Source organism: Annulohypoxylon truncatum (assembly GCF_022578515.1).
Source record: "Annulohypoxylon truncatum strain CBS 140777 unplaced genomic scaffold F4807scaffold_24, whole genome shotgun sequence".
Taxonomy (NCBI): Eukaryota; Fungi; Ascomycota; class Sordariomycetes; order Xylariales; family Hypoxylaceae; genus Annulohypoxylon; species Annulohypoxylon truncatum.
In genome coordinates this window covers 123,448-151,271 of record NW_025953810.1, presented here as the reverse complement: position 1 = coordinate 151,271, position 27,824 = coordinate 123,448, and the positions used below count along the sequence as shown (strand labels likewise).

The window sequence follows — 27,824 nt, the reverse complement described above, 5'->3', positions numbered from 1 at the left end:
CCGTCAATGATACATGAGTAGCATTTTGTGATATTGCCTTATTTTGTGTGGCTTTTGAAAACACAAGAAGCTGCTCACAAGAGAGATAAGAATGATGAAAAGTTGATGTTACAATGAAAACTGGCCCTTGCAGCCCTTGGCAATGCAGACATCTATTCTTGCTTAGCTAATTAGGGGTATGCAGCTAAACCCCAGAACCCCCTATTCATAGGTACCTGGAGACTTCATAACCATGCAAACTTGACAACCAACAGATTAACCTCTATTCCATATATCTAAAAAACCAAAAAAACACCCATACCCAAAGACCAGGTCATTAGACATTAGCTCGCGTATATTCTAATATCATTGCCCGTTCGGGTACATATCCTTTTTCTCAACATCGTTATTATCTTCTATCGGGACGCCCCGTATCTCGGCATCAGTAGGCTTGTCGTCGTTCGCCTCGCTCTTCCGAGCTTTTTCGAGAGCCCGCTCCGCTTTGAGCTGCTTCCCGGTGTCACCTTGCTTCTTTCCCTTCTCGCGAATCTTGTCGAACGCCTCACGTGTCAGATCTTGCCGGAACATGCGCTCCACCACATCCTTCTTCCGCGTACGCCTCCCGCCGATGCTAATCAAAATCCCCGCTGTAATATTGACCGTGATAGAACAGCTTAGGATCGTCGCCGTCAACGCCATCGGCCGCGTATTATAATCGATGCCCCACGTCGTAGCGCCCAGAGAGATCTGGAGGCACGAGTGAAGGTCCAGCAGTGTCACGATCGCGACCAGCCAATTCAAGGGGAAAGCGTAGTGCGTTTTGGTCTCGTGCGGCTTGTAGAAGGTGTGCGACTTGGCGAATTTGGTCTGGTGGTGCACGAGCCTCGCTTGTTGCTGTGGGGTTAAAACCGAAATCTCGTCCCGTGCCGCCTCGAGGTCTGCGTTCGTCGGCAAATCATTCTTGTCGCGAAGTTTCCCCATGCGCTTCTTCCTGCGCAATTTCCACGTCAACCGGTGATAGTGTGCGATATAGATCATGTGATAGGTATCAACTGCGCGAAATGGCGCCAAGCCATCACCGACGACACCAAAGAGGGCGACTAAGACATAGTCGATGACGTTAATGGCGTAAACCTGTTCTTCGCCAACGTAAATCCAACCAATCAAGAACAGCACCCAAGCCAGGCCGAAAAGGGTGATGAGCGTTGCATATAGCGTCACAAAAAAACCGAGCGGTTTGCTGACGTATTGACCGAATGCCTTCATGCTGCGTTTGAACTTGGACCGCCGTGAATGCAGCATGTGACGCACGTAATCGTTCAGTTCCGCCTTCTCTTCATCGGTCCAACCTTCCAGGAATACGCCATCCGGTAGAACGGCATGTTCGAAGTTGAAATCTTCTTCTTCGATCGGTTCTTCCCGAATGTCAGGTTCCCGAGGCTCCCGAGGTGCCATAGAAAGCTGATATGTCGGGCGTCGGTTGACCCATCTGCCAAGTGATGGTATGAAAAGAGAGTTCTGGATGTTGGTAACATTATTCAACGTGGATACTTCGGGATCTAACGAGCGCGATGATGAGTTTACTTGATCCTAAAATACCCTTTCATTGTTTCACGATATACTCACCAATAACGTCAAGTATGTCGGCCAGATTCTGATCTAGGTTTGTACGCCTATTTGGACCGTGAAAGAGAGCGGTACTGGCCGGTCTCGTATTTTCGGGGATCGGGGGCATACCGGAACCATCGGTTCCTCTGCGAGGGCGTATTATGGCCAAGCCTGGTCGCTGACGACCCCGGCCGGTAGGATCGGAACTAGAACGACGGCGACTGGGTTCTCCATCATCTTGATGTTTGGGTTGCTGCTGTGACTGCTGGTGAGGAGTCTCTGTCGCTGGTCGATGTAAGTCGTACAATTGAGAAGGAGCCTCATCCGACATCCTAGTCTAAGGAAAAATAGCCGCGACGCGGTCCAAAAAGTTTGCTTGCAAGAATCCGGACTTGGTAGTTGACTCGGCACATATTCGATAATGGAGAAGTTCTAGTACGCGCTATGTATCATAGTCTAGGTTCTTATAGTGATGATGTCATTGTTTAACTTCAAGCCAGGGATGGCCAACAGGGGCAAGGATTAAAACTTGAATACCACCCTAAAAAAGCATATCAGTCTTATCTAATGGACAAAAACCCTCTTGTGTCATGCTCCTTTAATTGAATAGGACTTTATAATTGCACTTCTTACATCTCATAGCTGCATTTCTCAATATTAAAATGTTAATCTAATTTATGAAATTGAATCGAGCACTCGACATTTCAAAATTCTAAATCCCATGTCTCACGACACCAACCTGATCCTATTACTATCTCTCAAAACTATTAATCACACTAGTGTCACTTCGTGGACACTATATCATATAGGGATGCGAGGTACGAACATTGCTTGGCAGGACGATTGCTTCGCGGATATTCTCAGTGGTGATGCCCTAACCTCACTAACATCCAGTCGGGATCCTGCTGGCGGCTGACTCCTAAACATATCTATTCTTAGCAGAACGGAATGTTCAATTATGGCGATGTTCTTGACAAGTTCTAATCTGCCTAATATTTAATTCGTCGCCATAGGACCGTCTATCGCATTCGCTCTTCGCGCCCGTCGAGCCAGCTGGTGCAATTTACGCACCGAACCGCCTAGATTAGTTAGACTAACGAACTCCTAACGTATGTCATATGGGCGAAAGCGCGAACCTTCGAACCAATGCGCTTTTTACAGTATCGACATTTAACCGAATGCTTGATAATAGGATCGTGCGACAGGTACTGATACAAACTCGCCAGGCCATAGAGAGCCAGGCCGATGCCTAGGAAATTGACGACTCGGTTGAGGAACCCACTGGCATACATCATGTCAGTCTTCACGGACTTAATGTAGCCACGAGGGGCTTCAATTCGCCATACCCATAAGCTAGAACGATGGCACCGTCGTTCTGTGCCTGGTCTAGAGTGTTATAGCCATCCTCGTTGCTATAGTTCGGCCCTGGTCGTAGCACCGCGAACTTCTCATTCATGTTCCTTCGTAATGGAAGGATGATAGAAATTGGCGGAAGAAGTATGTCGCTTACGAGGGAAGTAGTAAGGGCCGTGAATGATGTCGCTAGGCTATTAAGACCCGTATTAATGGTTCACATCCCCTAAGTCAAGACCTTTTGATACTAACATCATACCAAATGCAATTTCGAGAATGTTGCCAGAGAAAGCGAAGTCGATGAAGCCGGAAAAGATACGCTGTGCTTTTTGTTCACCTTCTTCTAATAAGGTACGGCGCTCCCCTTCCTCCTCGTCACCCCCCTCGTTGAACTCCCACGGACGAGTAGGCATTGCTGGAAGATAGGTAAATATGCAGGAATTTAAGAAGGTATAACATGCAGTTCTCTATAGGATACTTAGGAGGAATGTTGGAGGAGGTTCCAAGGTTCAAATGTTGTTAACCACACGCACGCAACTCAGATTAAAATTACGAAGCTCTCTAATACGGGGTCCTCTCATACTCATCCTACCTGCCTTATCAATTGATCGCCAGCGCCATCCAACTCATGTGCTCTCTCGTGGGGACAGTAGCGACCGTTGAGTTACGGGGGTAGCGTAGAAAGCACCCAATGAGCGGGTAGATGAAACGTAGCTTAAGCAGTCTTATCTAGATTGGTTTAGAGCCTAAAGATGTTGAAACTCCCTATTGGAAGTCTCCATTCAGCTAAACATCTAGGGTGGGACCACGCCGCAATGGCACTTACCAGACAGTAGTGTAGAGACTAAAGCAAGGGTTACATCATTCTTTACCAGATAAACAAAGTCAACAGTATGATAACTAAACTCATACCAATACACTTTGGCTTCAGTTTCATCTAACAACAACTTTCGTGCAGGTAAAAGGACTACACTTATAGTTGAAGATTGTTGTTCTGTCCAGTCATCGCTGTCAAGTCATTTAGTAACACCATGGCTAACGAACTTCTCACCCTCACCCTTTTCACATGCAAATACAAGTATGAGGCTCATAAGCATACCGAATCCCATTCGCTAGACTTGCTAATAAATCTTGTCTCTTTCGACTCACCAATGATAAGGCTAAGTCATTAATAGAAAAATAGTAGTTCGGCACTCTTATGCACTTGGGGTCACGCGATCTAGATACGGTCAAGAACTGCTGACTATGTAACATTCTTCCGGCAGCGTGGTACGTATTCTCTACAGCAATTCAATATTTTTATGCAGTTTTGTTGATCATCATGATCAGGTCCACGAACGACTCTGCGACTTGGCCCCAAAGTAGTTTAGTCTAACCAAGTTGCACCAATCCTTCAACCCCTGACTTTACGACTGTAAGGAAATATATCTAAAACGACTCTCAGCTCGGTGAATACGGAAAAGTCGATGCAATTCGGCCCGGTACGATCAGAATACATCGATATGTCAACGAAATATCCCCTTTCTGCTCCATGTGTAGTAGTGGGAAGCTGTTGGCTGCGATTAGGAATCGTAGCAGTGAAAGCCATTCAGGATCGAAAACTCCGCCGTTTCATTCATACATCACGAGTCTGGAAACGCGGGAGTTGCAAGAAGAATGTCAACCACTAAGAACTTTTTTCATATCATGATAGCCCAACTAGGGGGATCGTCCGATAGAAAATACCCTAAGACAAAGTCACGACCCAGATTACTGACCGAAGCTCATAGCTAGGTATCGTATAAAAAGCGTTCAGTTATTCGTAAACTACTTCCTGCTGTATCTGCGTGGTATCATTTGCTGCTTGCTAATAGGCCGGCTTCTTCAGAGAATCATTAAGATATGAGAAAGTCTCGGGACAAGTTTTACGACATCCTAACCAAAACGCAACTTACAACACCAGCATATCTCAGAGCCTTATGGCTCTTTACATACAGCGACATGAAAAGTATCTTGTTTCCTCACAGTATATTAGGAGTGATAACGGCCTATGCTGCTTGCATGCTTGAGCAGCCTCATTTTCTCATGGAGCAATAGGCTGGCTGTTGTTTACTTCCTGCCAGAGGTGTGATATTTAGACATGGGCTAGTCAAAGACAGAATGAACTTAAAATATTAGTATAGAAAACTGTAGATATTTCACTGATAACAGGTAGTCTAAGCAATAGAAAGAAGCAACGATCATAGAAACAAGAAGCCACCCCCTTAACAATGGTATCATCCGAAGCCAACCCTCGCAAACTCCAGCTTAGTCATAAACCATCCCCCCTCCCCCCTTTTTTTCTCAAAACGTCCTCTCACGCCTCCTAACGCCTCCGCCTAAATATCCCCAACAACCCACGCCCGCTCTCCCCACTCCCCCTCGTCCTCGTCCTCGTCCTCTTCTCACCATCCGCCATTACCACCACTCTCCCCCTATTCCTTCGCGCAATCCAACACGCGAGGCCCCAAAACGCCGTCGCGACGAGCATAACCGCGAACGCGACCCAGCTCACAACCATAAGCTTCGAGCCCTGCACGGCCGAGATGCCCGCCTCGTCCCCGGCATCATTAATCTCCTTAACACCCTTCTTCGAGATCGCCGTCGCGATGGCGCTGGCAAGCGCTAAGGCCAGCGTAGCCAGGGCCGCGAGGACGATGTTGGCGGCGGCGACGGCGGCGTTGATCGGGTTGTTGCTGTTGTTGTGGCGGAGGAGCGCGAGGACCAGGACCGCGATGCAGGAGAGGATGGACAGACCCGAGAAGCCGGCGCCGAGGACGAAGAGCACGAAGGTCGCGAGAAGGAAGCTGTTGAGGTAGTCGATGGCTTCTTGGATCTTGTCCGGGATTGGGATGGAGGAGGCGTTGAGCTTGAGAGGGCCTTGGTCGAGTTCTTTTTGGATTACGGCGGTGAGGTTGAAGTGGACTGGGGGTTTTCGTGTTAGCCTAGGTATGGAATATGCTCGCCCTTCTATTAGGTGGCTAAGGGGGTTAGCTTGGGATAAGGGGGCGGGTGTAAATACCTCCTGGTGATTGCGCCGTGCAGTTCGTCGTATTGTACCAAGCGCCCTGCGAGGTGGCGTTTGGCGCGAAGTTCCCCTCGCATGCGGTCATGACGTGTAAGCTATACCACTGCGAAATGCCTAGTTCCTGTGAGAGCTTGTCGGCGACATCGCCGATAATGTCGTTCAGCTCGTCTGTTATTGCCCCTTCGATATCGTCCCAGATGGAGCTGGTAGACGTAGGTTCCGACCCAGAAGACGTCGAAGTCGGTATGAGATTGTGTCCAAAATCAGACATGTTTATCTAGCATCAAGTTTAGCCTACAGTTTGTTGGATCGTGGTACATAGGTTAATGACGCACGGCAATAAGGTGATAGTCTTCTAGCGCTTGCTGTTGCGATCCGCTGCCGGCGAAAAGTGCTATCATTGCTAAAACGAATCCCGCAATGGATAGGATAAGTGGAACTATCACGGCCAACGGCCGAATACCGCCATTCTTCGTGATGCCCATGTTTCCCTTGTAAAAGTTTAGGATATCGTCGAGGTGTAGTTGTCGTCTCGGCCTAGTCGGCGTAGTGAAGGTAGTAGTAGTATTATATCAACTGATAAAAGGGGGGTAGCTTGCCAAGATTTGGCTATTAGGTAGTTATAGGTAATGAAAGCAGTCTGCGTAAAAAAAAATAAAGGAAGTTTGATGCGAGACCACGTCGCAATGAATATGGGAAGTTTTAACTGTCACATATTAATACGATTGCCCGTCACAGGCGTGGCTGCTATAATATAACAAACCTTGTATACACTCACTAAACAGGTCATAGATGGCTATCAACCATTCGCTATAATTCCGCACTAGATTGTAATACCCTGGAAGACCAGTTCATATTCGTCTCAATTCTGACAATTACCAGATTTTTACCGCTTGCTGGGCATACGCATACGTACGATCTTCCCCTGTCTGGATCATTCCAAGACATGCGAAGACATGATATGTACGTACACTACTGCAAGTCAACGGCATCTGAGTGGGCAAGAAATGCGTCACAAGTTGGTTTTGCCTCCTTTAGTCAATGTCTGCAACGATGATTGGTTCCTGACTAGCATTGCGTCATAAAGGTCCATCTGAAATGACCCCTGCCAAACCGGTTCGGCACCTCTGAGCCAGTAGACCCTAGTCCGTTGTATCGTTGTCGATCGAAACCCGGCAGTCTAAGAAACATAGCCTCCATCAGCGTCTTTCGAGACTAATTGATGGCCATACGGCAATCTTGATTAATTGCTTCTCGAAACGATTTCGTAGACGGGGCGTTTAGAAGCGTTGAAGGTTTAAAGACGCGCAATATAATTAACCCGGCTTTGCATCACTAGAAGAGAGGATAATAGTTTTATTGGAGATTTAGACCCAAGTAGGCTCTAAAGATCTTTTCATTGCAAGGATGCAGACACTTACTATCATTGTTTATCACAGAGGCAGCCAATGGCCACCTAGTCAAATTGTAAATTCGCGGGCCAGCTATTCGATAAGCGATGGGACCCGGGCTTCGCGATGTTACTCGAGAAGCTAGGTTTGGGAGTGCGTAAGTTGCATCTAGAATTGGAGGTGAGCCTTCAAGCATACCTAGACTACATCTCCCCACATCAATTGACTTAGTCGCTGGGTTTTTAAAACCGCCTCGGCGCTCCCCAAAAGGGTATCTTTGTCCACCGTTATCCACCGCCCCTTTCCTGCTCGTTGTGCTCTGATGTGTTTCTCTACTGCTGTCGCGGACTCAATCCAATCTGCAAATCGTGAAATTTGGTCACCAGTTGAATCGTCTGTGAGAGCATAGCCAGAGTAGAGCCTCAGCGTTGTTATCTTTCCCCAGTCGCCCACCCAATCAACAAAATCCACAGTAAAGTCCCCATCAGACTCTTTCATCAGAGTAGGGAACCAATCCCCGCAGCCTGTCAAGTCGAGATATTCAAGGCCATATAAAGCCTTACTAAGGCGCTTCAGGATCAGGATAGCTTCCGACCAGTCGTTATCTAGGTTGTGGCTATAGGGTCCAGTACCGCCATACTGTACACTTCTTCCGGTCACCGGGGATATGACTCTAGCAAGTTTGGCATTCGGTGTCAAGGACGGTTCGGGCCATCCGGATAGATTGAGATGTGTGAGAGTTGGTAGCTTCCCAGCTAACGATAAAAGTTGTTTCCAAGATACGTTAGGCGCGTGCTCCGGATCAATCGCGAGAGATAGTCGCGTCAAGTTCGGCAGCATCTTCACTGGACCCGAAAGAGGCTCTGGGGCGTCCCACGAATCTTTAAGGTTAGGCTGCTCGACTTCAACTTTGGGAGGGAAGAGTAGTTCGTTCAATTCTTTCACCGTTAGCGACTTGCCCACGGACCCCGCTAGGTCTAGGTAGAATACGTCCCCGTTGAGGGAGTTCAGATCAGGCTTGTCCACGTCATATTCAGCCAGCTTCTCGTCGGAAGGACCAGCAAGGACAAGACGCAGATCTTTGACGGATAGTCCAGGTTCGTAGATTTCCGCAACATAGGTCAACAATCCAGTGCGCAAATGGCTAGGAAGTGTATAGAGGTAGAATTGGTTCCAATATCGCTGCTGTTCCCAATCCTGAGCCATTCGTCGGAGAAGTCGGTCTATAAGACTACCCGCATCAGGTGTATAGGCATCTGGCAAACGCCAGTGTTGAATATGCCCTGCATTGCCAGCATTCAGCTCCTTGGGGGCATGTTGCGACAACGCTAGCGATACCCAGCTTCGGGGAGGTGGTGGACCGGGTGGTGCTCGTCGACCATTGGCGTCACGGCGCTGAGGTCTTCGGGGTCGCGGGGCGGGTGTCTCGGGAATTTGGAGGATCTGACGGATCGAAGGGGGTACGGTGGGAGTCGCCGCGATTACGTTGCTCTGAGCGCCATTTTGCCTCAGGCCACTCCGTCGCATATCTGCGAGGAGCTGGTTGACCGAACGTTCATGATGTTCTACACGTTACGCATTAATGCCATGCCGTGGTACGCCTTTTAGTGTAGAAATAATGGTAGTGGGGCATATCTTACCAGTCGTCCGGGACGAAGAAGATAAGGCAAGTGACGGTGGAGCAACTGAAGGCGGCTTTGAATATTTATTATTGTGTCTTTTCTTCGGCATAACAGTTGAGGGTGACGAAACCTATCTCGACTGTTTGCGAAAAGGTGATTTCGTAGAGTTCGCAAAAAAATCAATATGGAACTGAAAGATGATACAATACTAGACATGTGCTGAATAAAGTTGAAGTGGATTTTATGGATGCCTGGGATGAGTCAATGAGAATTTACGTAATGATGTAACTAAAAAAGGAAACCACCATAAGATGCGCTAAACCCGATATTTGATACGCGCCGCACGTTCAGACTTCAAATTCTGCAAGGAGTGCAATAAACTAGGTATGTGTTACTTTATTTTGTTTAAATACCTGCCTTTAGTTATTTGTTAATGCCCGAGCTACTCTAGCATTATTGTGAAATTAACAGAATATCACGTTGTTGAAAGGCATTACATCCCCTCATCGTCCCGCAAGAACGTTCAGAACCCCTCCATCGACCGCAATGATCTCACCATTGACATACTGGTTCTTGGCAAGATACAACACAGTCATTCCCATTTCCTCCTCGCGTCCAGCTCTCATGAGTGGAACATGCCCCTTGTCTTGAATCTTCTCTGGCGGCACATGGCTCTTCTGTCTCTCATCACTACTCTTTGCTGTCACTGCAGTACGCCAAGTTAGCTAGTGTCTAATTGATAACATCGTGAAGGCAGCTTCTGGGTTGAGGGTAATGTTTCATGCTTAGGAAGAGTTGTACTTACTCTCGCTAGGGAAGTACCCCGGTGCTATAGAGTTGACTCTAATCTCAGCCTTCTGGAACTCGGCACTCATGAGCTTCGTCAACTGAATCGTTGCACCTTTGGCGGTATTATAACTGAAATGGCCCTGGGCGTGTCGCATTATGCCGGACATGGATGAAATCGTAATAACGGAGCTAGAGTATGGTTCCAGGGGCCCTTTGGGACGGATGCCGGCTTGTAGAAGAGGGAGGAAGGCCACCGTCGTAAAGTACACCGCGGTGACATTGGTATTGAAGTTGTTGTGCCAATCACCGGGGTCTTCGTTATTCCATAGCTGAGCCTTCAGGTCGTCGGCCTCTTCGTGCTTAGGCTCGGCCTTCGGGCCCGAGATGCCGGCGTTGCAGACGAGGAGATTGATGTACTTCTCCTTTTTGCTGAGATCCACAACTAGCTTCTCTACGTCGTCCTTGTTGGTCACGTCACAAGGACCGATCGGAATGATCTGGCCACCTCCCTTGGTTGGTTGGTGACTTTTGGCTGCATTTTCTAATACTTCTTTTCGACGGCCGGTGATGTATACTTTGGCGCCGTTCGCAGAGAGAGCTTGTGCGGCCATGAGTCCGATACCCGTGCCTCCTCCGGTGATCACGGCCACAAAGCCCTGAACTCCAAAGAGTTTACCCACGTCGAACTGGTGCGTATCAGCCATTTCGAGGGGTGAAATATCTTGCTTCTCTTCGAAAGACAAGATAAATCCGTGCAAATGAGTTGGTGAGTATTGGGAATTTCTCTGGAGGGGAAATCAGACTATTTTACTTCGAAAGGGTTTGATAATAAAAGTAAAACATCAGTGGCAATGAAATCACATACACACAATTAATTGAGCTTATTTTGATTATACGAAAGACGTACCTGCCTATAGATGCACGTTTGGATGAGTGGTGACGTATGATATACCTTACACCACGTGCAACAGGGATCTCGATAGGAAGTAACAAACAACCTTACATTGCCACTGATTTTCAAAGGCAAAATATACATGGATCGACGGATGGCATTTCCTCCAACCACTAATATCAAAGCAGCGGTTTAGGTGATTGCCAGACTGAAATGGCTAGCTTAATTGATATTTATAGTACGAAATAAACATGCGCCTTACTATGTGTACACGGATTGCACTTCCCATGCAATCTCTAAGATTCTACCTATAGCTTGGATGTCATCTTCTGGCCTTGGCTCAGCGCTGCCGTAGCATCTGTGATGAATTCATCCACCACCGCCTTCGCGCTCTTTCGCTCCTTGACAAGCGCGGCGCATTGGCCCATGAGGAACGGTCGGAACTGGTCCATCACATCATCCACGTCCTCATCGCTAGCACCCTTTTCCACACCGGGGATATCGGTGGTGCCGTTCGCGACCTTTTCCAGGTCGTGCTCGTAGGGGAGAATACCCTTAGCTGTCAACTCCTTGATCTCGCTCTGGCGTTCGTTCTCCCAAGTCTCGATATACGGGTTCTTCCGCACTCGCAACGGCCGTCCGGTGAAGATGAGGGTGCGGATGGTGTCGTCGAAGCTAGCAGTCTGGACCGCCTCCTTGTGCGATTCCGGCGCTCCGGCTTCCTCCGTCAGGATGAATCTGGTGCCGACCCACACGGCGCTTGCGCCCATCATCAACGAAGCAGCTAACAGTTGGCCGTTGTGAATGCCACCGGCAGCGACAACTTGGACCTGTTTGCCTGAAACGGGGCTCATCTTTCCCTTGCAGATCTCAACGCAAGCGGGAATCAGGACAGTGGTCGGGACGTGCCCGGTGTGACCGCCACCCTCGCCACCCTGCGCGCAGATAATATCGCAACCGATGTCCAATGCCTTCTGGACATGCTTGGGGTGTCCGACCATGTTCATGTAGTAAATGCCGTGCTTGTGTAATTTGTCGACGACGGCCTTGGGTGGCACACCGACGGCGGAAACGAAGAGTTTGGCACCCGATTCGATGATAACGTCGACCAGATCGTTAAGCTTGCCTTTCGTGTAATCGTAACTGCAATCCCACGGGATTAGCTCAGTGATCTGTTTGGTTGCCACTCACCGAACAAAGGGCGATGTGGTTGGGGATACGAGAACGTACTTTGTTTTCCTGGCGCTGCCACCAACCTGTGGGAGTAACAGGTCAATTCCGAACGGCGCATTCTTGTCATCCAAGTACGACTTGAGCTCGTCGATCTGCTCCTTCAGCATGGCTGGGGTGTATGACACGCCCCCGATGACACCGAGACCTCCGGCATTTGTAACAGCTGCTGCCAACTTGGGGCCAGCGGCAACGTTCATACCAGCCAAGAGGATAGGGTGGTTGATCTTGAATAGATCAGTTATGGGTGTTCGGATCTTCTCTGGATAGTTACATTTGGTTAGTCTACAGGAATCAGCGTGGATTGTCGCAATTGTTACGCACGTGGTGAGGCCATCTTGACTGTCAGACGTAAGCTGAAATTACAAAAACAAGCCGAAGTAACAGAGCAAAGTCGCTTTTCTAACTTGGTTCTACAACTATAATGAAAATAATCAGAACAGATTAAGTAGTAGAATAGTCGGTAAAAGATAGATCAATCCAAGGTAGAAATACAAAGAGGACGGTCTTTGAATGTCGGCAAAATAGTGAGATGTTGGTGGAAATTGGGGTCGTACGGCTCTTGAACCAACGTGTGGACCTAGTTATGGAAAAGCTGGGGAACCGAGGCATCATGAATGCCTAGGCTGGCAATGAACTATCCCCGTCTAGGAATACTGCCTCTTTTAGAACTTGATGGGGTGCATCGATCCCTGAAGGTGGGAATTAAGCCGAGGCTCGTCTCGTTTTGCATGCGGCAGCTCCCCATATACGTATGTTTTGCATCGTGTTAAAAGAAAAGTAATGTCGCCGCAAGTCATTACGCATGAGTTTGTACTATCATTTGTGGTAGCATCGATTTATGTACGTTGAATCTAGTGCCAGCTTTCGCGAATAGTATGATAAATCACAATAAGCCCATATTCATTTGCATACCTATCCATATAACGAGGTAAATCATCTTTATGCCGTCGATATCCTTTAAGAGGATAAATTTCATAAGCCGGAGTTACGTGGTGCCGTAGATAGTGCGTCGGAGATTAGATACGGTACTTAGGTACCTACTTATTGGTAAGGTGGCTCTCAAGGTTTGCTTCAGCAATTTTTCCCGTCAGCTTCAAATTCAAGGTGTAGTAGTAATGAGGCAATTGACTAAGCAGCTCAATCCTTCGTTAAGCTCTCAATGAGTGTTTTCTCATCACAATTTCGAGCATGGAGTTTTACACTTCGCCGTACTCGAGTACCTCCATCTTATATCCATCTAAATACCTCTTCAGCTGATACAATATATTCCCCCCTTTCCTACAATTACAATAATATCATCCTCCAAAGAAAGAAGATGGATCGTCAGATTTCGTCTAGTTCGTCTAAAAAAGCATGTGGTTGCGCGGAGCGTCGTGGTAAGCAGAATGCTTATATCGCTCTAGGGAGCAACCTAGGCGATCGAGTGGCCATGATTGAGCAGGCATGTAAAGAGATGGATTCAAGAGGAATCAAAGTCAAAAGGACGAGCAGCCTGTGGGAGACTGAACCCATGTACGTTCTAGATCAAGATAGATTCGTGAATGGAGCTTGCGAGGTGTGTCTTAGAATCCCCACTCCCCATCGACCCTAAACTGAGTGGTCTTCATTAGGTTGAAACCGATCTAGAGCCATTGTCGTTGCTAGACCAATTGCAAGACATAGAAAAGTCTATGGGAAGGCGGAAACTCATAGATAAGGGTCCTCGGAATATTGACCTAGACATTTTGCTTTATGAAAATGAAAAGGTCGACCATGAGAGACTCAAAATCCCTCATATTGGCATCCCTGAACGTGAATTCGTTCTCCGCCCTCTCGCCGAACTCATACCGCAAAAGTCGATAGATCCTTCTAAGCCGTGGAAATTCATCCAGGACTACCTCAACGAGCTTCCCGCAGCCCCTGAACCGCTTTCAACTCTGACGCCGATATGCGCCTCGGTAGAACCTCTGAATGCCCTCAAGGCAACGCGGAAAACGCAGGTAATGGCCATTCTTAACATAACGCCCGATTCATTCTCGGATGGGGGAGTTCATACCCCTGACTCCTTAAGAGACACAATCATGGCCTATGTCCGAGGGGGCGCCACCATTTTTGATATAGGCGGACAATCTACAGCTCCGGGTACTCTCGAAGTCAGCGCACAAGAAGAAATGGATCGCATCTTGCCTGTCATCGAGCTTATTCGCAGCCTTCCCGAAACGCGAGATGTCGCTATTAGCGTAGACACATATCGAGCCTCAGTTGCCGAAGCAGCCGTCAAGGCTGGCGCAGATATTGTTAACGACGTGTCGGCCGGTCTCTTGGACCCGGAAATGCTTCCTACCATGGCCCGCCTAGGCAAGACGGTGTGCTTAATGCACATGAGGGGAAACCCTAGCACAATGAGCAAGCTAAACGAATATCCGGAGGGAATCATCCCGACCATTGCTCGAGAACTACTCGAGCGAGTCGCGGCCGCCGAAGCAGCGGGTATCCGCCGGTGGCGCATCATCCTCGACCCAGGCCTCGGGTTTGCCAAAGTTGGCGAACAGAACTTACAACTCCTACGACATTTCGACGAGTTACGAACCTGGCCCGGACTAGAGGGTCTGCCTTGGCTCGTAGGGTCTAGCCGTAAGAGCTTCATCGGCAAGGTCACCGGCGTGCCGAAGCCCATGGACCGCGTCTTCGGTACGGCAGCCACTGTTGCCGCAGCGGTACAGGGCGGCGCGGATATAGTGCGCGTCCACGATGTTGTGGAGATGGGGCAGGTAGTCAAGATGGCAGATGCCATCTGGAGATATTAAAGTAACACATTCATTTCATTTTGTGTTACGAGTCCTATGGAAATTTCATGTGCCAAGTGTCATAACCATCCAGCAAATCCCGCCACTTGAATCATTCTTGTAGAGCGTCCAGTTCATCAAATCCCTTTGAAGTCCCTGTCCCATCAAAGTCCCCTTTTCATTAGTCCACCAAGCCCCCATCACCATTACCCAGCGTCATACCAGAATGCACCACTCAAGTAGTGTGCTCAAACTGCAAAATTCCTCCAACTTCCCAGATATATGCTCAAGAATGATAAAGGGCATCCAGTTCAGAAAATCGAGCCTTCGCTACCGCCAGGCTGCGCACCCTTCCACTCCTCGTCGTCGACGACACCAGTCGCCTTGCCCTTGCCCTTCTGCTTAGCCTCGACATCGGCGCGCGCCTGGGCCTTCCACATCTCCACCAGGGCGGCGGCCTTCTGCTTCTTGGTCGACTCGGCGCAGTACTCGAGGTCGGCGTCGGTGACGCGCTCGATCTTCATCTCGACGTCGGAGACGCGGCGGATCCTGGCCACGTTGGAGCGGATCAGGTGCTGGCTGTCGGCGTTGTCCGCGTGCGCGCACTCCTCCACGATGTCGTCCGCCATCCCCAGGATCGCCTCCGCGATGTACGCCGCGTGCATCTCGTCCTCCACGTGCTTGCGCACCTTGTTGACGATGCGCGCGCGCGCCTTCATGAGCGTCTGGCCCACCTGCTCGAGCGCTTTGCCCATTAGCTCCTCGTCGGTCTTCTCCTCGGTCTTCTTCTCCTCAGTCTCCTTCTCGTTGTTCTCTTGTTCCTTCTCGGTGTCCTCTTCCTCACTCTCGGGCAAATTCTCGGTTGCCTGGCCCTCGGGGCCCAAGAGAGGCACACAAGCCTCGTCAGTTGCCTGAGGGCGACGCTCCTTGACAATGGAGAGGCGCTTAGCTGGTCGCATCTCCTGTAGACGGGCGAGACCGCGACGGGCGTTAATGTCGCTATGGTACGCCATATTGGAAGTTCCGGAACGAGGACTCAAAGAGGAACCGCGAAGAGGCCATCGACCCGTGCCCGTGGGGGTCAGGGGACTGACCAGGGCGCTATGGGCGCTGCCGGGGGACACAGGGCTCACGTTCTGGCCATCGTGGAGCTGATTCATGCTGCGCGTCTGGCGTGTCTGGCCGGGAGTGGCCTATTATACAGTCGTTAGCGAACATGTGTCAATAAGATCAAGAACATGCCACGTCGCCATCCCTTCAGGTTAGACAGACACACGAGAATAATCTGTTAGAAGGGAGAAAAGAAAACAAAAGACTACTCACGATGCGCAGACTCTGTCCGCTTATGTCTCTAATCTGCTTCGTGTATAGCTCGGAAGACACGCGAGCATGCGTGGGGATTCCCATGCCAAGCATTCCCTTGCCACCCGCGTCCAGGTCGCCTTCGTCGAAGTACGGAACCATGTACAATTCGCCAGGACGCTTCTTCGTCTTCGTGAGATCCTGCCCGAACTGGGCGTGCTGGGCCTGACGCACATGGTCCAATTCGAAATCGACCCACTTACGTCGAGCCGCCTCGATGGTCTCGGCATTCTTCTTGATGTAGCTCGCTACGGGATCGTTGTTAGGGTTCTGCTGCGGAGCCTTGCTGATCTCCGCCATAGTCACTGACTGCTGCAAGCCGCCGCCGCCGGGCGATTGATCGGGTAAGTCGAAAGTGACGGAGCGAACGTTGGCAGCTGATCTTGCCGAGACGATTCGAGCAGTTCCAACGCGGAGGATGGAAACAGGTCGTGCGGTTCGGATCTGAGCATGTTCGATCTCAGCGTCGTTCTCGGAGTCGGGCAACTGGGCATCGCCATTGGTATGAGCTATCGTGTCGCCATCGGACGCCTCACCGGGGGCAGTATCCCCTTCCACTCGATAGTTTGGTGATTCTACGATGGTACTCTGCGCAGAGTCACTCGACTCCTGGCCTTCTCTAGCAGGAATCGTAATGCTGCCAGTAGGGAACGCGGTTTCATCGCCGCCAGCGGGAGATAGATGGGGATTGTGTGCATTATCCTTGCTCGTACTCTGAGGAAGGATACCAAGAGGAACGTCATCTTCGTTAGGCTCCGAAGCACGTCGGCCTCCGAAAAAGCAGCGAAGAGTTGATAGACAGTTACCCATCTTGCAAGAAATTCGCGTGTTATGAGGTGCTCAGAGAAATAGAGGGAATGGATTAAATCAAATTAGGACTCAGAAAAATGAGCGTGATGTCACAAAAGAAAGTCAGGAGATGAGTAGAAACGAGTGAGTGATGGACTTGAGTAGTCAGGAGTTGACATTCAAGATGTGTTGCAACGTGTGGGAAGATTTGATGAAAATGGGAATTGCGTGATTAGGGTGAGGAAAGGAAACAAAACAACACGCATGAATAGGTAGAAAGGCAGGAAACAAATGTTTTCCGTGTTGCGGCTCGAATGTCTGTCCCTTTCCGTGCGGCTATGAAGCTATCACGACCAAGCGCGGCTTGTTGAGGACCGTCACCATTGTCCCGCCCTTGTTTAGGATGGTGGAAGACATGGTACATACTTTCTACAATGGCCATCTTATTTCGTCTATGGAGCTTTGAACCAGACTCAAGTTCCTTGGGGACTATCGTCAAGGACAGCGATATGCTCAAGACTGCGCTTGTTCGTTCCATCACTGAACCCGACTTGACCGCGCTCGCTTTGCCCCGTCCAGTACCGAGACCTCTTGTCACCCTACAAAGACTCAAAGTCATTAGATACTATTGATAACCTTGGAACTAATAGATTTGGTAGGCTTTTGAATAGTAAGAGCCTCTCCCAGATATACCCAGCTGAAGTGTACGGATTCAGGGGCTATATTCAGGGGTAATATAAGGGGCTACGATCTCAACGTCAACAGGCTCCAAAGGCAATAAGCTATATACTTATATTATTCAAATACGACGAACGTCACTTATAGACTCATTTAAGAAAAGTATGGACACTGGGTTATATTGTTTACCGAGTTGGTATGTAATAGGATGCTAGCTATCTTCTAGGTGGATAGTAGCAATTGCAATATTAATTTGGCATCTAGGCGTCTCTACCTTATTCCTCCTTAGTTGCGATTCTATTCAACACGGCCTAATTGAGGAGATTCGCAATCGTAATAAATCAATTCCCAATGGCTTCAGTTGATGACTTTTGATGATCTCTAGACTACATGGGGATGTATGAGATATTACCTACTCAATATCATTAAGGCAGTTTCGATATAACTCTACATTCCGAGACACCTTAGTTCTACCATATTCTAGTCAACGACAGTTATCATTTAATGTGTACCTATACGTGCCAAATACCAGCTGGTCGGCTTATCTAACAGCCAGTCAACCCTCCACGAGAACAGTTCGAGAACAGTTATCCCGTTCTCACGCTATAGTTACACGACAAACTCTCGGTCTACTGACTACGTCAATAATAATCCTATAGATAGCACCTTTTAGTTCTGCATGAAAAACCCCCCAAATGTGGCTTCGGCGTTCCTGGACGCCAGCATGCGGGCAGAGGTTATACGATCTATGTGCCATAGTAGCACCTAGTCTCACAAGGGTCTTAGCATTTGGAGAACTCAAGATCGATGGCGTTACGGGACTCCGAACGCCTCCCCGCGAAAATCAGTGCCACCTGAAACGCGCATTCTCCCTTCGGCAATCAAGATTTTCCAACGGCCTTTCTTGGCAAAGACTCTTTTTACTGCGGTATGACCGTGAGGCTCTCTCCTTGGCTTTCGCCGTTGTGGCTTTTTCATGCTGGGCGGGGAGGGGGGGCAATAGGATATGCGCGTCGTCGTATATGTCGTACGCTTTAGTCAGCGTACATAGGCTTGACATAGCCTAGTCCCCATGTTTATATCCGTGAGCGAGTTTGAGCCGGACCTCGTCGAGCGCCCTTCGGCGTTAGTGATGTCACCTCCCATGTTTGTCCCCATTAATCGGCGACCGCCAGTCGGCGATGGAGACTTTCGTAGAAAGAAAAAGCCTGTGTGGGCAATATGATAAGGAGTGCCCAGCCACGTAATGATCCATTTCGTAATTGCGCCAGTCCATACTGACTGTGGGGGGTTTTCGTCTTCGGTATGTCTCATGCTTCTCTAACTGCCCCGTAAGGCTGCAAGCCTCTTCGGTAGTACAGTCCAGTATAGGTATGGTGTGTTCATCTAATAGCCATGTCCGTAACCAGGCATTAGATCTTCACTAGAGTGCCAGACCCCATACTGATCTTGTTTCACCTTTAGGAATCAGTGGTGGCTTCACTTAATATCTTGGCGGACATCCATCTGACTAAGTAATTGTCGTCACCTTGCACATGGTGCATCCTCATTCAACATCGTGGTAAAAGCACTGCACATTGCCTTGGAAATTACCTTGATTTCGAATGGAACATGTTGTATACCCAATCAACAAAGTTTCGCACACACCACCCAATCCTATCCGGCCACAGCCTTACGTACCGTACCAATAGGATAGGGGATCGACCTAGCTGCCACATAAAGGGGGTAACCCTTCTAGGCTCCTTCAAGATACGAAGCCTGTTACCTACCTAGCGACTCCTACGCATCCCCGACGTTAATCTCGCGGTCTCGTAGGACTCCCCTATCCTAACGTCCCGAGGCTGCGAGGCAACAGCGCCCAGATGCGGGATCGGCACCCGTCGTCTCTTTCGGAACATATAGCCGGCGGCGTGTGTTACACGCCGTTACACTAGATGCGGATGCTAGATTGCCCCGAGTCTCTGGGTGCGTGTGTATCCAAGTCCCTACCTACGTAGGTACCTAGGTATGTAGGTCGGATGCTCATAGCCCACGGCTCGCGGCATGAATGGACCTAATTAGCAATAATTCGACGTGGCACGAACCCGAGCTGTCGCCTTGCTCAGATCTCCTGATCACCAGGGACAAGGGAATGGGTTCTCTACCCACACGATGGTATCGAGCAAGTCGAGCCTAGTGTTTGGGAACCGGTATTGGTCCGAGTCTGGCGCGGTCATCACATCATTAATAAGTCGAAGCTATAGGCAGGTAGTTATGTATATTATCTGCAAGGACCCATTGGTTGATCCTAACATCATAATATCATGAATAAGCCGACCTGGAACCAGCAACATATCTCACCCATCTAGGTATGTGTGTATCACACCCTGCCTTCAATGGGCCCAGCCTTGCTTGGTGCGATAGCGTGTAGGTAATTTCGCTGAAGAACCTTGGGACTGGGAACGAGATGAAGAATACAACCTTGCTTGAGTCTCTGCAGCAAATCAGAAAACAGAGAATCATAAAAAAGATTTTAAGCCAATTTGCTTCGTGTCACAACTCGTCAGAATGGAAGAAAAAGATTTACTCGGTGTTTATCCGTTGACGTGCGGCCCGGGTCGTTCGTAAACGGCATTCTGATAAATAAAATCGTCAGTGATCCTCTGTTAATCTCACAGGTCACAAAGACCACCAAAAGCAAAGAATCATCCAACAGGTTCTGTAGTACTTCGCGCTTACTCGGCTTGATGTTACCGGCCGATTCCCATATAGGGAATAAAGAAACTTGGGGGGTAGACTCTTCAGTTACACGGGCGTTTGCAGGGTTACACCGCTCGGCTGACGAGGTTTTTGTACCACGTAAGCCCTTTTCACAAGGTAATCCCCCCTAACGTAACCTTAAGGCGGCATCGTGATTTGGTGGGCCACTCGACAGGTGGCCTACCTTTCTTAGAAGCTAAGCAATGTAGACAAGCAGTGTGGATTCCAACACGGCAGGCCTGTTAGATAGGTAAGTTTAAGTGAGCTGACGACAGTCATGGCGGATCCTTCTAGCTGTATTAAAAACTTGGTGCATGGTCGGCAATAAGTTGCACATGGATCGGCAGTTCGCTTGCTACCTGAGGGGAATTCCCTGCTTCGCTTAAGCGACCCTTTCTTGTCCAATGGTACACCAGAAAAATACATCATTGGCCATTTGTTACCAAATGATGCATCCCGTACATCGTTGGGGACGGACAAACGTACAGCGTCTGCGTCGCAAGAAGCGCGGCGCAGTAGTTTGTGTTACTGGCCAAATGTCGTACACAACGACGCAGGAAGATAACCTTCCCGTCCTGTACATGTACGGCGTGGGTTTTCTGTACAACAGCCATCTACCACCTGGCGCACATCAGTAACGCCCCTCTTCAGGCCCACGAGTGACCTGTCATATTTCATTCAAGACGTGAACACAGTGTAAAACTAAGACGGCGACGGAAGGTGGGCGCCCAGAATTCGAAACGACCAGTCATTTTCATCCGTACTCTGGCTGGTAAGTCATGTTTTACAAGTACCGTTGTCTGACTCAGCCATGTCCACACGGGTCCAAGCCGCGACAAGTCGTGGACTCTCAATCGACGCAAGTGGCACGAAGTACTGCGTAGGGCTGAGTAGGAAACGGAAGTAGTGTAACGGAGGGCTGACAATGCACGTCAGGCACATCATCCGTACGTACTGCATAACGTAGAAGGGAAGGATACTCGGGGAAATCGCGTCTGCTTACGGGTGATCCTTAGTTGCGTAAGTGTGTATTGTCGGTGGGTTCAAGCGGGCTGAAGTGACATCACAAGCAAACGGGGCCCCGTAGTCCTGCCGTGGGCGACGCAGGAGGTCTGGTCCGGCTCCTGCTACGGTAACATCGCGTGGCTTGCTGAATGAGAAGCTGTTTGCGAATGGCAGCATGATCCGAGCCTGTCTTCGATATGCTACTACGACCTGGTCAAGCAAGTAGTATGTACAGCCACGGAACCGCGGGGGCAGATACAGCCCCCAACTATTTGGTGCAGCTTCACCGGCTCGCCCTTGCTCGCGTCTGATTGCCGGGTCAACCTTGGCAGTCAATGATGGAAGGGATGCCGCATTGTTTGCCTGCGAGACCAGAGCAGTGAGAACGTAATTGGTGGTTTGCTTAATCATGTTTGTCGTCCTAGAACTAGCATGTACCATCTACAAGCACAGCTGCTTGGTTCGAATTCAAAGGTCCTCAAGTAGCCTAGATACTTGGCGCGGTAAAGAAATAGACCATCTCAAGGAGGGGTCAGATGGTATGGTGGGTAAGATTGAATCTCTCGGCACTTACCGGGCCTCGGCGAAGCAAATAATAGGACTCCCCGCCCTTCTGGAGCCAGTAGAAGCGGTAGGAGGGAAATGAAGGGGCAAGTAAGGAGGGAGTTGGTGAAAAAAACCAGCATTTAGCTTGAGGGAATTTGGGCATGCTCAGCGCGTCAGATATAGTAAGCTTCTCCCGGTGAGAATACACACATTGAACGCCAAGACCGGAAATGCAGGACGATAGCATTCAATGTTCACGCGCTGCGGGAGGGTTGACTTTCATTTTCGCCACTCGAGATCATTTTCCGCCGCGGAAACTCGGAGCTCGATGCGACGCAGCCCAGTGAGGCTAGACCTCGCAAGTCGGATATGAGAAGCATGAATTACCATGGTATATAGAAGCGCGATTGGGCGAATTGGTTGCCTAGCTTCTGTTTTCGGAGCTCTCTCAACCACTCCTTCGTCGAGGGTGGAAGAGAAGACGGATACGCGGCCCCCAACTTAACCAGTCTCGACCAACGGCTGGTTGACAACGTGCGCCAAGGTCATATAGCCATCCCATCATGTTGTGGCGGGTCTGTCACTCATGCATTGGTAGGTTCCGGATCCGCGATGGCGGGTCTTGCTTAGAGTCTTCATCCTTAGCATCGCGAGATTGCGACGATGAGTTGCAGGAAACGCGGACTTCCAATGGGTAACCGCATACACTTACCAATTGGACTTGCGAATTAATGCGAGACGCAATAATTCAGACTTCTCCCCCTCCTCTTTCGACGACCCTGACGACGATCTGTAAAAGAAGAAGATCCACAAAAGCTTAATTGGACCGCGAACCAATTAGCACGAATACAAGTTTTTGTACCGCAGATGTATTCCATCAGGAGGTGTGAGGCAGGGTAAGAATGGAGAAAACCCGCGGGTGGCATCTCACCTGCATGCTATTGTAGAACACCACTCGTATGCAAGGCAATAGTGAGAAGTTACTGCTTATCCCACAGCGCTATTCTCGGCCGTACTGTCCTTTACTGATACCTGGCGTGTCTTTAAATCTGACAGCGACGAAGAAAGAGAAGAAATCGGTTGGACCTTCAACGACACGGCTAAAGTCACAAGGAGCTGACCGATGTTGTTGTCTCAACTGGCACATAAGGATGTTTAGCTTGTTGGAGAACCCAAACTTGACCGGTGAACAAAATCTTGACTAGATTCGTGCACTTGCATTGTGATTCGATGCGACAGGAAACTTATAACCCGCTCGAGCCTAGGTACACGTATACGTAGAGTAGGCATGTATGCTGTAACGAATATGAGAGGGTATACATATGCGAGAGTCAATATTAGAGGTCGGAAGGGGAAGCGCCACGAGTTTCCTGACAGGCATTGTCTAATGACCGGGATAAGTTCAACGATGAAGAATGGAAGAAAGGAAAAAGAAAAGAGAAGAGAGCAAATTAACTCAACTATCTCGGACGCCGAGATCCATGACGTGGTAAGTACCTACCTACCTCTTACCTAAGTCAATGATAGGGCATCCGCTCCTGCCCATTGATCACCAACCTTAATTCTCCAAGGCAGGCTATGTGGGCAAATTGGATGTGGTTATGAAAGTACGATACCGCAGTGCGAATTATTATATCGTACTCCTTAAGTAGGTACCTACGTACTTGCTTCATGTAAATATCTCCGTTTCCGCTTAGGTACCTACTTAGGTAAGTACAAAAAGATTCCGTATTCAACCGTATTTAAATAGCTCTCTACTATTAGGAGGTAATTTAGTGACTAAGCACAGTACCCCCAAGTCGACATCTCGCCTACCCAGATAGGTACACATACCTTGGTATGCAATATATCCAATATACTGCCTAAAAGTAGAAACACTGTTAGGATAAGCTACTGGAGTCGAAAGTCAAAAGTTCTACCAGCTCTAGCCTCTCTAGCGCATGGTCTAGGCAGTCTAGGCAGGTACATTAAGTGTGGGGTTTCCATCTATTAAGTTCCACTGTTAGCTTAACACTGATACCAAGGATCTACCTCAAATCGCGTGCGGATGCTAGGACCCTAGCTCGCCCAGGCTCCAGAACGGCTACCCCTGCTCAGCTAACTTTGTACCACTGCACCGCCTGAACCCCGGCTGAAAGCTGCCGCGACCTTGTGTCTTGTCCGGTCTGCGATGCTCCCTATCGTGGGTGTCATGCTTTTAGTGCAACCTAGCTCCCGTTGTGGGGCGTTGAGGCTTTGTAAGTCCAATTTGAACGACCTCCCAACTTGGAACCTGATCGAGATAAGTAATGACCTGCTAGCCATTAAGTGAATACATAAAGGAAAAAGAAAAATCCATGCCACGCATCTCATCTGTGCCAAGGCCTTCTTCAACCGTTCAACTCCGATGTAGGGATACTCATTGGCTCAGTGCGCGATCCCCCTTCATTGCTGGGTTTGCGACTACCTACCTACCTAAGTAGACCAAGTTCTTTCCCGCGGTTCTAATTAAGGTTTTGCTTCTATTGGTCGTCACTCGTTAGTGGAGTCATGCGTGGGAAAAAAAAAAAGTTGATTTCCTTGCTTCGATGGTTGGGCATGCACTGATCCGCTGTCCCGCAAGACAAGGGATCCTATTGCGGTAGTCGAGAGAAGCAAAATAGAAAAGAAGCTATGTTGTATCTTTCGATCAAGAAGCTACGGGAAGGCAATTCCGAGCGCGTGAGCACTGCCAGTAGGGAGATAGAACGCCTTTGCGCTCTAAGCTGGATCCTGCTCTTCCTCGTTTCACACCAAATACTCTTCTTAGTCGACTCGCGAGGATCGTAAACACACATTCCACCCGAAGCGTCCCTTAAACACATCGAGACAGGAGAAGGCGAGTTGCAACAAGTTAGTCTCACCAGGAGGACTCGGACAACAAGCGAAAGCAGTTGCCGAGTTGGGGAAGATAAAACTCAGACACCCTTATAAACCCGTCTTTCCCAACGCCGCCCATGATTTCTTTTTTCTTTTTTTACGTAGTCTTCGTCAAGTTTCAAGGCAGATGAATGAAAGTCGCTTATCCTTCGTTTGTCGAACCCTCTCGAAAACACCGTTAAAGCATCGCACCAGGGTATCCTTTCCATTATCCCACCAGATAAAGCCCATGTTTTGTAGTATATCCGGCAGCAACCGCCAGGTCGTAGTTCATTCTTCGTATATTTCTCGCCCGTGTTCAGATTTTCCATGCAGACTCTTGCCCAGATATTCTTTCCTCGCCATATCCCATACGCCGCCACCCCCCGCGTCCAGCCCAGAGATACGGAGGGTACCAAAATACCAGAGAAAACAATAAAAATCCTTTTCGTCTTTCGTAGCCTTGTCGGATCAGGTAAAACTCGAGAACAGGTAGCTAAAAGCTACCAACTGAATATGCCATGTATATGGGCCAATGTGTGGCAGGAGTGCATATATTATTTCAATTCCTTCTGCTCTCACCCGGATTGGGGGAGCATTGTCGGCATGGTTGGATAATAGCCGGCAGAAGTCGGTTTTCCCTCGAAACGGCTACAACCTCGAGAGTAGTAGTTTCCGGGCGTATAAAAGAGGCTCGGGAGAGGCCCGTCGTACTCGTGTTTCACCTTCGAAGTCGTCGGATCAACTGCCGCTGGCGCCGAATGCACCAAATTCTCCGGCTCGCTTCGGTGATGGGAAAACATCTCGACTCCTTGTCTCGTATCGGTGCCCTCATAGATTGGCCCAGGATAGTACTGGTATTCCTTCGTGTTGTCGATGGCTTTAGCCTCCTCTGGTGGTATGATCGGATCCATCGGCATTTCGTTGTGGCGCGTGGTGCCGTAATGCCCCGACCGTGGATCGTATCCCCCACTGCTGCCGTACGCATTCGATAACAGCGAAGGTCCACCAGCGCCATAGTCAGAACCTAGAACTTGGGATCCCGAGTAACCTCCCATCCCACTTGATCCGCCGGGCCCGCTACTGGTGCTTCCACGTCGCTCGGTCTGATAGTGTCCAGGAGAACGGCCACGTACGATCATCTTTGCGGATTTGCGCTGCGCGATCTTCATAAATTGCTCCTGCGCCTGATTCCCAACATCGGCATACAGTTCAACAACCAAATGGTAGTATTGTTGCGCCGCGCGCCGCTTGCCATTGTTCGCAGTTGCTTGCTTGAACTGGATCCTTTCAAACGTATGCTCGCTCGGGTACGATCCTTGCGGACTCTGTCCGTAGCCACCTTCATATAAAGGTCTTGAGCCACCGGGTAAATTGTGGTGGTCTTGGTAAAGTAGCGGATGCGGCGGTTGTTGAGGCTGCTTTGGTGTCAATCTCACCTTCTCCGGCTTTTGTACCGGTCCTTTGTCTCTCTTGGGCGTATGCTGCACTAAGTCGATGGTGTGAGAGTCGCTGTCAGATACCACCGCAGAAATGCTCATCGCAAACCCGAACACTTGGTATGATGTCGATGATCCGTTAGGTGCGTACTGCATCGTCGTGTTGGGATAGTACGGTGAAAGGCTATACGAGCAGATGCAAGAGAAGTAATTCCTTCTGTAACATGTCCAATCCCCTTCTGACATGAAGAAGCCCTTGTCGATGGTCCCATGGATATCGATCTTAATGGGCGTCCCCGAGTCACTGTACACCAGCTGACCGTTTGTGGTCATCGGCATCAACGGGGGAATATGCGTTCCCGCTGACTTGCCATACTGACTGGCGTCCATTCTGACCGGACTCGTGAAACTAATGCTTGGGCTTGGAGTTGGCGACAATGGATGACGTCGCAAAGGTGCTGCGAAAGATGGCGATCTCGTGTGCTCCGTTGCTCTTCCGAAGGACGGCCTCGCCCCGGAGTAGAGATCTCTCACGTTGTATGCTGGATTTGGTAACGCAGCCGACCGGTTGGCATGTGCCATGCCCGTAGATGAAGTGCTACTACTACAGCAGTAAGTAGGGTAAGAGCTAGAAGAGTTGGAGGCGGATGTGCTATTACACACGGGGGGCTTGGGATAGGTGTGCAACTTACCCAGAGTTCAAACGCGGTGGCCTGACGTCGATCCCAGAGAAGATCTGTGAGGCTGGAGAATAAAAAGATCCGGTATCAGGGGAGTACCCCGTGGTAGTGTTGTTGAGGAGAGGCGCAGAAAAGCCGCCGAGCACAGAAGGCGGCTGAGGAGGGGTTTCTATTGTTAGAGAAGAAATATTGGAATCTTGGGTATATCTAGAGGGCAAGGCGTTAGCAGGGGTTTTTTTTCTGGCGAATAGAACTTCGTGTGCGAGGCTCCAGACAAGCTAGGTAGCGAGAATTGCTGTATTATCGCACGCATTCCATACAAGACATATCCAGGTGCGACCAGCAAAGGTAGCACTGACAACAACGTTCGCGTACCACAGGGGGGGAGCGGATACAGGATCGGGAACTACAAAAAACCACGCCACATAGCGGCGAACAGCGGAAGAGTCACAGGCTTTTTGTGTAGCTGCAACAGCCACCCATGCACTCTTCGCGCCTATGGCGAGCGAGAGAGATTTACAGGCGGTGCTAGCAGGTGCAGGTCCTAAGGTAGGTAGGTTATCTTGGAGGGGGCACGCTAGCAGGGCGATCGAAGCAGCCTGACCGGCATACCTCCATAACTGCCCAAGTGAGTCGCTGTTTCGTTGAAGAAACGAAATGCGCGTGAAGCACGAGAGAACATGTGGTGATGAGACAAGGCAACGGAATAGAAAAATTAAGGCATTGGTGAAGTGAGACGAGGGGCAATTCTGCTTCGATGACAATCCTTTTCATTTTTTTCTTTTCACTTTTTTTTTGTCCTTGATAATAATAATGGGTAAGGGGACAGCTGCTCACCTCATATCACCAGTAGCCGGTATATCGAGATATTCCAACCCAGGGCAGGAAGGCGGCGATGGCTCAAAGTCCTGCTAGAGGGAGGAAAATGGTCAGTAACGTGAGCTGTGATGGCTGGATATTTTAGCATAGCGGTGACGGGTGTAATTAATAGAAGAGGAGGCCCATTGGGTGTGAGTTGTAGTCATTACCGG

At 49.4% G+C, this 27,824-nt stretch overlaps 10 protein-coding genes across 10 annotated transcripts; 1 reads left to right on the top strand and 9 right to left on the bottom strand.

Moving 5' to 3' along the window:
• Positions 1-73: 73 nt before the first annotated feature.
• Positions 74-2,098, bottom strand: F4807DRAFT_432603 (uncharacterized protein). The gene is made up of 2 exons (XM_047998615.1): positions 1,606-2,098; positions 74-1,538 (listed from the first exon to the last, which is right to left on the bottom strand). Exons 1-2 carry the CDS (start codon positions 1,916-1,918, stop codon positions 346-348), a joined length of 1,506 nt encoding a protein of 501 aa, XP_047852488.1. The 5' UTR covers positions 1,919-2,098; the 3' UTR covers positions 74-345.
• Positions 2,099-2,221: 123 nt separating this feature from the next.
• F4807DRAFT_432599 (gated mechanosensitive channel) lies at positions 2,222-3,533 on the bottom strand. The gene is made up of 4 exons (XM_047998614.1): positions 3,193-3,533; positions 2,934-3,134; positions 2,724-2,868; positions 2,222-2,666 (listed from the first exon to the last, which is right to left on the bottom strand). The coding sequence occupies exons 1-4, from the start codon at positions 3,351-3,353 to the stop codon at positions 2,607-2,609; spliced, it is 567 nt and encodes a 188-aa protein (XP_047852487.1). The 5' UTR covers positions 3,354-3,533; the 3' UTR covers positions 2,222-2,606.
• Positions 3,534-5,029: 1,496 nt separating this feature from the next.
• Positions 5,030-7,023, bottom strand: F4807DRAFT_160689 (uncharacterized protein). Its single transcript, XM_047993327.1, has 3 exons — positions 6,322-7,023; positions 5,981-6,263; positions 5,030-5,883 (listed from the first exon to the last, which is right to left on the bottom strand). Exons 1-3 carry the CDS (start codon positions 6,469-6,471, stop codon positions 5,285-5,287), a joined length of 1,032 nt encoding a protein of 343 aa, XP_047852486.1. The 5' UTR covers positions 6,472-7,023; the 3' UTR covers positions 5,030-5,284.
• Positions 7,024-7,575: 552 nt separating this feature from the next.
• Positions 7,576-9,108, bottom strand: F4807DRAFT_452525 (uncharacterized protein; the record flags this gene model as incomplete). The annotated part of the gene is made up of 2 exons (XM_048000339.1): positions 7,576-8,942; positions 9,018-9,108. The coding sequence occupies 2 exons, from the start codon at positions 9,106-9,108 to the stop codon at positions 7,576-7,578; spliced, it is 1,458 nt and encodes a 485-aa protein (XP_047852485.1).
• A 261-nt stretch (positions 9,109-9,369) lies between these two features.
• On the bottom strand, positions 9,370-10,741 carry F4807DRAFT_432592 (NAD(P)-binding protein). The gene is made up of 2 exons (XM_047998613.1): positions 9,805-10,741; positions 9,370-9,705 (listed from the first exon to the last, which is right to left on the bottom strand). The coding sequence occupies exons 1-2, from the start codon at positions 10,490-10,492 to the stop codon at positions 9,503-9,505; spliced, it is 891 nt and encodes a 296-aa protein (XP_047852484.1). The 5' UTR covers positions 10,493-10,741; the 3' UTR covers positions 9,370-9,502.
• A 29-nt stretch (positions 10,742-10,770) lies between these two features.
• On the bottom strand, positions 10,771-12,725 carry F4807DRAFT_432587 (NPD-domain-containing protein). The gene is made up of 4 exons (XM_047998612.1): positions 12,468-12,725; positions 12,235-12,329; positions 11,911-12,172; positions 10,771-11,823 (listed from the first exon to the last, which is right to left on the bottom strand). Exons 2-4 carry the CDS (start codon positions 12,245-12,247, stop codon positions 10,989-10,991), a joined length of 1,110 nt encoding a protein of 369 aa, XP_047852483.1. The 5' UTR covers positions 12,248-12,329; positions 12,468-12,725; the 3' UTR covers positions 10,771-10,988.
• A 503-nt stretch (positions 12,726-13,228) lies between these two features.
• Positions 13,229-14,699, top strand: F4807DRAFT_462055 (Dihydropteroate synthase; the record flags this gene model as incomplete). The annotated part of the gene is made up of 2 exons (XM_048001773.1): positions 13,229-13,468; positions 13,524-14,699. The coding sequence occupies 2 exons, from the start codon at positions 13,229-13,231 to the stop codon at positions 14,697-14,699; spliced, it is 1,416 nt and encodes a 471-aa protein (XP_047852482.1).
• Positions 14,700-14,989: 290 nt separating this feature from the next.
• F4807DRAFT_462054 (uncharacterized protein) lies at positions 14,990-16,850 on the bottom strand (the record flags this gene model as incomplete). Its single annotated transcript, XM_048001772.1, has 2 exons — positions 14,990-15,871; positions 16,002-16,850. The coding sequence occupies 2 exons, from the start codon at positions 16,848-16,850 to the stop codon at positions 14,990-14,992; spliced, it is 1,731 nt and encodes a 576-aa protein (XP_047852481.1).
• Positions 16,851-23,842: 6,992 nt separating this feature from the next.
• Positions 23,843-24,279, bottom strand: F4807DRAFT_160317 (uncharacterized protein). The gene has a single exon (XM_047993325.1). It carries the CDS (start codon positions 24,147-24,149, stop codon positions 23,895-23,897), a length of 255 nt encoding a protein of 84 aa, XP_047852480.1. The 5' UTR covers positions 24,150-24,279; the 3' UTR covers positions 23,843-23,894.
• Positions 24,280-25,252: 973 nt separating this feature from the next.
• Positions 25,253-27,220, bottom strand: F4807DRAFT_452521 (p53-like transcription factor; the record flags this gene model as incomplete). The annotated part of the gene is made up of 3 exons (XM_048000338.1): positions 25,253-26,717; positions 26,806-26,962; positions 27,211-27,220. 3 exons carry the CDS (start codon positions 27,218-27,220, stop codon positions 25,253-25,255), a joined length of 1,632 nt encoding a protein of 543 aa, XP_047852479.1.
• Positions 27,221-27,824: the final 604 nt, after the last annotated feature.

Bases quoted from the DNA above. Each gene is read 5' to 3' on its own strand.
- F4807DRAFT_432603 (XM_047998615.1), bottom strand. From the start codon at position 1,918: ATGTCGGATGAGGCTCCTTCTCAATTGTACGACTTACATCGACCAGCG. The intron at 1,539-1,605 runs GTGAGTATATCG...CGCGCTCGTTAG, and splicing joins CGACATACTTGACGTTATTG to ATCCCGAAGTATCCACGTTG.
- F4807DRAFT_432599 (XM_047998614.1), bottom strand. From the start codon at position 3,353: ATGCCTACTCGTCCGTGGGAGTTCAACGAGGGGGGTGACGAGGAGGAA. The intron at 2,869-2,933 runs GTATGGCGAATT...GATGTATGCCAG, and splicing joins GCCATCGTTCTAGCTTATGG to TGGGTTCCTCAACCGAGTCG. The intron at 2,667-2,723 runs GTTCGCGCTTTC...TAACTAATCTAG, and splicing joins AAAAGCGCATTGGTTCGAAG to GCGGTTCGGTGCGTAAATTG.
- F4807DRAFT_160689 (XM_047993327.1), bottom strand. From the start codon at position 6,471: ATGGGCATCACGAAGAATGGCGGTATTCGGCCGTTGGCCGTGATAGTT. The intron at 6,264-6,321 runs GTGCGTCATTAA...ACTTGATGCTAG, and splicing joins AAGACTATCACCTTATTGCC to ATAAACATGTCTGATTTTGG. The intron at 5,884-5,980 runs GTATTTACACCC...GAAAACCCCCAG, and splicing joins CACGGCGCAATCACCAGGAG to TCCACTTCAACCTCACCGCC.
- F4807DRAFT_160317 (XM_047993325.1), bottom strand. From the start codon at position 24,149: ATGAGATGCGTGGCATGGATTTTTCTTTTTCCTTTATGTATTCACTTA.
- F4807DRAFT_432592 (XM_047998613.1), bottom strand. From the start codon at position 10,492: ATGGCTGATACGCACCAGTTCGACGTGGGTAAACTCTTTGGAGTTCAG. The intron at 9,706-9,804 runs GTAAGTACAACT...GGCGTACTGCAG, and splicing joins GGGGTACTTCCCTAGCGAGA to TGACAGCAAAGAGTAGTGAT.
- F4807DRAFT_432587 (XM_047998612.1), bottom strand. The intron at 11,824-11,910 runs GTACGTTCTCGT...GTGGGATTGCAG, and splicing joins GGCAGCGCCAGGAAAACAAA to TTACGATTACACGAAAGGCA.